This window comes from Aulonocara stuartgranti, assembly GCF_965226115.1.
Source record: "Aulonocara stuartgranti genome assembly, chromosome: 11".
Lineage (NCBI taxonomy): Eukaryota > Metazoa > Chordata > Actinopteri > Cichliformes > Cichlidae > Aulonocara > Aulonocara stuartgranti.
In genome coordinates this window covers 23,756,562-23,763,605 of record NC_138947.1, presented here as the reverse complement: position 1 = coordinate 23,763,605, position 7,044 = coordinate 23,756,562, and the positions used below count along the sequence as shown (strand labels likewise).

The following is a 7,044-nucleotide window of genomic DNA, read 5'->3' as shown; positions in this document are numbered from 1 at the left end:
TTTCAGTTCCAGCTGATATTTATTTCCTTCCTTGAAAAAGTTCTGTACACAAGTTTGTATCAACAATCTGACAGGCAGTGAATGGACACAATTTAGCTGGCATGAGTCCCCGCCCCTTTTCTCTGAGACTCAAAAAGAGGGTGGGTACTTTTGTTTATGGCATGATTAGAGACAATAAATGATAATTCTACACATCATATTGCACAGGATGGATGAAAAATAAAGTTAATATATTTAAAAATGCTTTCATATTTATATATAAAAAAACAGTCTGAACTGACCACCTCGAATGTAGGTAATGATGTGTAAAAGATGGCAGCTTTAGACAGTGCCTGTCCTCGATAGCAACAACGTACATAAACACACAATCTTTTTGCTTTATGATACAGTCAAATATACAAAGACCGAGTTCACGTTTCATCGCTTTTCCTCATTTTTTTCCATTTTTTTCTGAAAAACACAACAGCTAATAACCTGAATCTGAAATACAAATGCTATTCACCATGCCATAAAGATACTAAAACAATTATTAGCTAATAGTTAGCCCACAAGTAGAAAAGATTATATATTCAAATACAATGAGAAACGCAGTACAAGTAGGTGTTTGCAGAACTCAAGTCTGAAATTTGAATACGCTTGATGTTATCATCCTTGTTGTTTACTTGCTGCAATGCTAGTGCTATTTCAATCCAGTGGTTGATTGGCAAATGTGACATCAGTTAATGAAAACATCAAGAAATAAGTCAAATTTAAAGCTACAATCTCCTTGTTGTTGTCACAGGCAAGATATTTGACAGGAAATGCAAAAGCAAAGTGGCTGCTCAAGATAGTGATGCTCTTAAACCCACATGGCCCACAGGAATAGCCTGCAGAAACAATGCGTTCCTGTGTCTTTAAGGAGCCTGCAGTCTGGCACTGTAAACGTTGAAGGTAGGCTGATACAAAGGCTGATGCTGCTTTCAAGTGCTGTCGGGCAAATCGCAATTAAATCCTTAGAAGTTAAGCATGTCATGCCTGCAGGCTACGGTCAATACAGGATATTGAAATATTTAGGGACTGGATATCAGAGAAGTCTTAAGAGCATATGCTGGTAAAAGACACGCAAAGTTTGCCTGTTTACTGAAGTAAAACATGAATTACACACCTGAGCCACGGGGGCTCCTTCATTTCGTCAGTAGGTAAATGTAGTTTGGTGCCTTTGATTTCTAAAATCAAAAACAATTGGCACCGCGGTTAAAAGGTCTGTTTTGTTGCCTGTTTTTGCGAAAGAAAAAAAAAGAAAAAAGAAAGAAAAAATGTGGGGGAAACGTTTGGACAGGCAACAAAACCTTAGAGCACACGAGCTTACTGTAAGCACTTGAAGGCAGCATGAAAAGCAGCCTGCCGGTGGTATTAAAAATTAGAAAATCCAATACAGCTGTATTAGTAGGCTACACACACCGATTGTTGACTCCCCCAGTTTCTATATAGATTTGTACAAAAATACACTGAGAAAATAATCAAACTGTTTCCTCTCTTTTTAAGTGTCCAAAAGTGTGTACATTTAAATATAAAAAAAGAAATCAAAAGTTGTGTGTTTTTTTTAAACTCTAGCCCTTCGCCTGAGAAGGAAATGTGACAGACACAGACATACTGACAAACAATCGTGTAAGAAAATAATAATAATACAGGACTAGATCATGTATACAAGAAATTAAAAAATGATCAAGTCAAAAATGCTTGGCCCAGTATATAAATACAACATCCCATATAAAATGGCATCTGAATACATGTACAAAACAAAGCTCAAAGGATGGAGGAGAAAAGGGGAAAAGAAGAGAGCGAAACCGGTGAGGATTTCTCTATAGTTAAAATCTCGAAAACATTAAAAGAATTTTGGTCCTGAATCATAGAGAACATGTGTATAAAGTTCAGCACAGATTTGAAGTTGCGTTTGAATCCTGAAGTCTGAAAAATTACAACAGCTGGTGATTATTTCAATGTCCGTTTTTTCCTTCCTTTCTTTTAAAGAGAAGAACCGAAGCGAGCGCCACCTATCCATTTAAATAACCCTAATACTAGTTTTTAAACTGCTCGACAGTCTCACAGAAAATCTCAGCACAAGATAGGAACAAAGTAGGCTATCATGCTTAACGTGTTTTTTTCCTTTTGCTTTTTGAGAAAATAGTCGACTTAGAAAAAAAATTTAAAAAAAAAAACTCCAACCCACCTTGGTTTCACTTTTTTTTTCTTTCTTTTTTTTTTTAAATCCCTCTTTAGTGACACACCACAACAACAAAAAATGTCGCACGGCAGTCCCATTTCTGTACCTTTTTAGTGGTGAAGTTCACCTGGCGATTGGTAAAAAGTTGCAAAATGTCTCTTTTTTTTTCCTTTCTTTCTTTTGCTAAATCGTCAACAACATTGATTAAGTGAACGACGTGCAAATCAATCACAGTAAAGTTGTTCAGTTCAAAACAGTCCACGACTGAGCGTTTTCAGTCTCCAGTACTACTTCCTCTTCTTCTTCTTCACCCCCTTCACTGTCGTGTTGGTATTAAGTCCCACAGTCGACGCATCCAAAGAAAAGTAGCCTAGAAAAGGCATTTATTTGCTTTAAAGTGTAGCTCTCCAAGGATATGCAGCCTCTTGCCTATTTTGGGGGACGAGAAAGGACTGGGGGGTAGTTTCAGCGGGGCTTTAATAGTCTGATGCAGTTAAACCTATAACACAAACTATTGCGCCCACTTATGTCCCCGTTTCTGTTTGTGGTCTCATTCTTCTTCTCGTTATTATTATTAATTTGCTTTCAGGATGTTAACTGTCGTCTCTTGCCTTTCTCAGTACGTGAACACCAGGTTGGAGATGGTGGACTCTAGCCAATCCCCGGAGATCATCTCGCTGACTTCGGGTGTGCAGTAGTCGGGGAATTCGAAGTGGGACCCTCCGGAGCCGGACTCAAAGTTCAAATCCCAGTCCCTGTCCAGCACCGAGGAGCCAAAGCTCCCCAGCGACATGCTATCAAAGCTGGGGCTCGGGTTGATGTCGAGCAAGTCGTCCTCGAACTCTTCGTCCTCCGAGGAGGACGAGGAGGAGTGCGACGAGGCGGAGGAGTGAGAGCCGGAGGGGGTAGGCGAGGAAGCCCGCCGACTGCTGTACGTGTGCCCACCGTGGCGCTCCGAAGAGCCGCCCAAGCTGCCGCTGCTGCCGGGGGAGTCCGCACCCTCCTCTCTGCCGCTGGCCGCGTCCTCGTACAGGCTGAGCGGGTCGCTGGAGTCCGCCGAGCTGCTGAGCGTCGGGCTGGCCGGGACCACGACGGAAGACGCCGGGCTCACGCTCAAGCTAGTCCCGCTGCTCCCCAACACGTACACTCGTCGGGGCTTCTTGCCATCAGGTATCTGCTTGGCTACTGAGGAGGAGACGGACTTGGACTTGTAGAGAGAGTTGTGGTGGTGCTCTGCTGGGTGCTCAGAGGCGAACATTGATGCTTTGGTGCTATTGCTGCTGCTCCCGAAAAGTGATTTGTGGGGTTTGCTGCTGCTGCTGGGTGATTTGGATCCGGTCTTCCTCGAAGAGGAGGACGTCTTAGTGCTGGTGTTGTTGGAGCTACAGTTGAGCTTTTCCCCCTTCTCTCCTGCGGGCTTGGATGCGCTCGATTTTACCTTCTTTCTTGGCCGGTACTTGTAGTCGGGATAGTCCGCCATGTGCTTCAGCCTGAGCCGCTCCGCCTCTCTGATGAAGGGGATCTTGTCGCTGTCTCTGAGCAGTTTCCACCGCTTCCCCAGCCTCTTTGAGATCTCGGCGTTGTGCATGTCCGGGGACTGCTCCATGATTTTTCTCCTCTCTATCTGGGACCACACCATGAACGCGTTCATGGGTCTCTTGATGTGACCGCTGGGAGTTTTACACCACGCCGGGTTGTCTCCCAACTTGTCGCCGGCGGTCGAAGAAGCGGTGGAGCCCGGGGAGAGAGGCGAAGCGGCCGTTTCAAGGTCCATGCACGCCCCGGAGTCGGAGCTCGAGTCCCCGGCGAAGAAGGACAGCGCCTCGGTGGTGCTCTCTGTGTGGCTCATTTTCTGCACCATGCTGCCCAGCTGTGCAGACAGAGGGGGAGAGCGGTGTGCTTGCTCTTTCTCTCCCTCTCTCCTTGCTCCTCTGATTCACTATTAAAGCAAACTCAGCTCTTTTCTCTCCTCCTCTTCACAGTTTGAGCCGAGTAAAAGCCAGTGCAAGAAATAATTCACTCCTGAGATGCGCAGTAAACTCGGCAACACTTCAGTCCAGAGTAGCCTCAGTGGGCTAGATGCGTAAAAAGAAAAAAAAAGTTTAATTTCCAGCTTCTGTTGGCGTTTAAAACAGCACGGATGGTAGCCCAGTCTCCACTGTGTACCCTGTAATCAGTCTCTCAGTCTCCCCTTCTGTTATAAAAAACCAGTTTAGCCGTGGGGGCCACTGAGCACAGTCTATGCAGCTGCAGAGCGCAGACCGGGTGCCACACTGTGCGCTCGGGCACTTACAAAGGGCTCCCAAGTACAGTGTGTAGGGTAAGTGCTTTTCTCTGCATCAGAAACAAAAGCCATGCATGCTGTGTAAGGGAGAAAAAATCAGCTAGAGCGAGTTACACTGTCCGCCTCCCATCAACTACAGTCGCGATTCAAGCAGCCCTCACGGCCCGGCCCCCTTACTTGCATTTATTCCTTCCCGTAATACAACGGCGATAAAAATCCACCAATGAAATCCTGTCGCTAGCCTGCCTCCGCGCCAGACTCACGCCCACCTCGGCGCCGATTGGCCAAAAATGGAATCTAATAATAATCAGCGCGTGCAATGAGGAGCCTCGTGTCTGACCTCATTCCAGAATACAACAAGAAACTTCATTTTTTTTAAAGAGACATTGGCTTATGTTATGAACACCCCCCTCACCACCAGCCCATGTGTATATCATTAACATGTAGCCTTGCTATAGGAAAGCTAAGTATACTTCACCATATGGCCGTTTAAACACAGTGCAGTTTGTACCAGCGCGCCCGAGACGGCACAAAAGCCACGCACTCTGTTTTAACCAGCCTCCTTTTCTTCCATTATCCTCACACAGAGAGTGAGGATATTGTGCATGGTGCGCACCTATAATAAAGCCAGCTGATACAGTGGTCCATTGCCGTGTGCTTGCAATGCTAAAGATAACACACTCTAAGGTTATCTGGCGTATACTGCAGGCTATATTATAATGGGATCACTCATTTAAACTGATTATCATTCTAACGACTGACTGAAACATGCGATAATTAGTTTAATTGGTGATAGTTTGCCTACAGGTGGTCACCGTGCGAGCAGACTGACATGATAGTTTGGCTGGTGTGAGTAAAGACTCCAAGACAGCCAAGCTGTATATATGCTTTGCTTTGCTTTCACTCCTCTCTCTCTCCGAGGCGGGGTTGGGCGGTCTTTTGTCACATAACACATATCGAACGAACCCTCTCCAGCGCACTAGAAAGAGAGAAGCGAGGAGGGAGAAAAAAAGGAGAAAAAAAAAGAAGAAGTAGGCTGTGTGTGCGATGTGTGTGCGCATTAACCGCCTGCGAGAGCGCTTGTTCTCTGTCTCTCTCGTTCGCGCGCACACGCACACACAACTCAAAACTGACACTCAGTGCAGTTTTTCGTAACACAAAAAGCACCGGTGAGAGAGAAACGCACGGCACAGCGCAAGGTAAGACCACAATCAGATGAAACGTGTGTACAAAAACAGAAAGCCAACAGACAGCATCACTTTATCTTGTTTTCCTGAATCTTAACACATGCACCTAATAAAGGTGCGCAAAAAGTATCTGGGTAAAAAGAAAAAAAAACATATTTTGCTTGTAGACATATTATCATCCTAAAGCAATCACAGCACGTAGTAGGCTCTGTTTTCTCGGGGCATCCAGTTCACCCAGTATGACAATTTGTGATTTAATCTACTTTAAATGTAATGAGTCACATAAATGAAAAGAGACGAATGAGAGTAGGACGTAGGAAGGCTTTAAACTACAATGCGGAGTTAGGAGTGACGCTAGATGGCGTCGCATAGCCGGAGAGGACCCTGTCTCGGTCTGTGCTACAGAAAATTTAGGGAGAGTAAAAAGAGATCAACCCCAGCATTGAATACAGTTACCAGGGGTGAATTACATAATGTCTCTGTGCGACAGGGAGGCATCCAAGCGATACGGTTGTGCAGAGTGAACGTGTATCTGCGGGTATGTTGGAATAAGGTATAACAGACTGCACTGAGGTAGAACAGGCTGTGGAATTAACTGGAAATGGAAGCAATATGGTGGTGTTAAAAAAAAGATTGAAAACAGTCACCACTTTAATGATTCTGGCTTCCAGGGGAGCATGCCTGTTTCTTCACATTAAAAAAATCAATCTAAATAATAATTTAAAAAAAAATAGTGCCAAGTGTCTGTGTAACAGAGAGAGACCAGGAGAGTTGATCAGATGTTCAGTGTCTTAATGAAAGTGGAGTCAGAGGTGACTTAGACCGCCACAGGGAAATTAGTATGAAAGTACAGTCGCCAGAGTTACTGGATGCATTTCACTGGATACAATTATATTCAATATGGCCTCATATCTGCAGTGCATCCAAGTAAAGCAGTGGGTAATTGGGCTCCAATTTGTGTGTTCATGGAGCAGAACTGCAATGGATATAAGAATGTTAACTCGTAAACTCACACTTTGCCATAATGCGTCTTTTATTATGGAAATGTGGGACAACACGATGCAGTTTCACTCTTTGCTATAGAAGTCGCTGTGCTTTAGCCCAGGAATGACCATTTACTGTACAAGTTTAAAGCTAAAAACACACACATTTCAGCTTGAGTCTGTTGAGGCTGGTACAAATTCAGTAGTAATAATAATTACAGACAACAATTTCAAGGGTAGTATATCTTCTTCATACATTTTCCTCTCTTCCAACAAACTCTTGGGAGCTCTGTGCACCTGGAGGGACAGCTGGTAAGCTTTTAAACCTAACACCTCATTCAGTACCTTGAGCAGGTGTTGTATATTCTATTCTATTCTATTCTATTC

At 44.3% G+C, this 7,044-nt stretch overlaps 1 protein-coding gene across 1 annotated transcript; it reads right to left on the bottom strand.

Moving 5' to 3' along the window:
- Positions 1-4,681, bottom strand: sox4b (SRY-box transcription factor 4b). The gene has a single exon (XM_082551184.1). The coding sequence runs from the start codon at positions 4,062-4,064 to the stop codon at positions 2,820-2,822; it is 1,245 nt and encodes a 414-aa protein (XP_082407310.1). The 5' UTR covers positions 4,065-4,681; the 3' UTR covers positions 1-2,819.
- Positions 4,682-7,044: the final 2,363 nt, after the last annotated feature.

Coding starts and splice junctions, on each gene's coding strand:
- sox4b (XM_082551184.1), bottom strand. CDS start 4,064: ATGGTGCAGAAAATGAGCCACACAGAGAGCACCACCGAGGCGCTGTCC.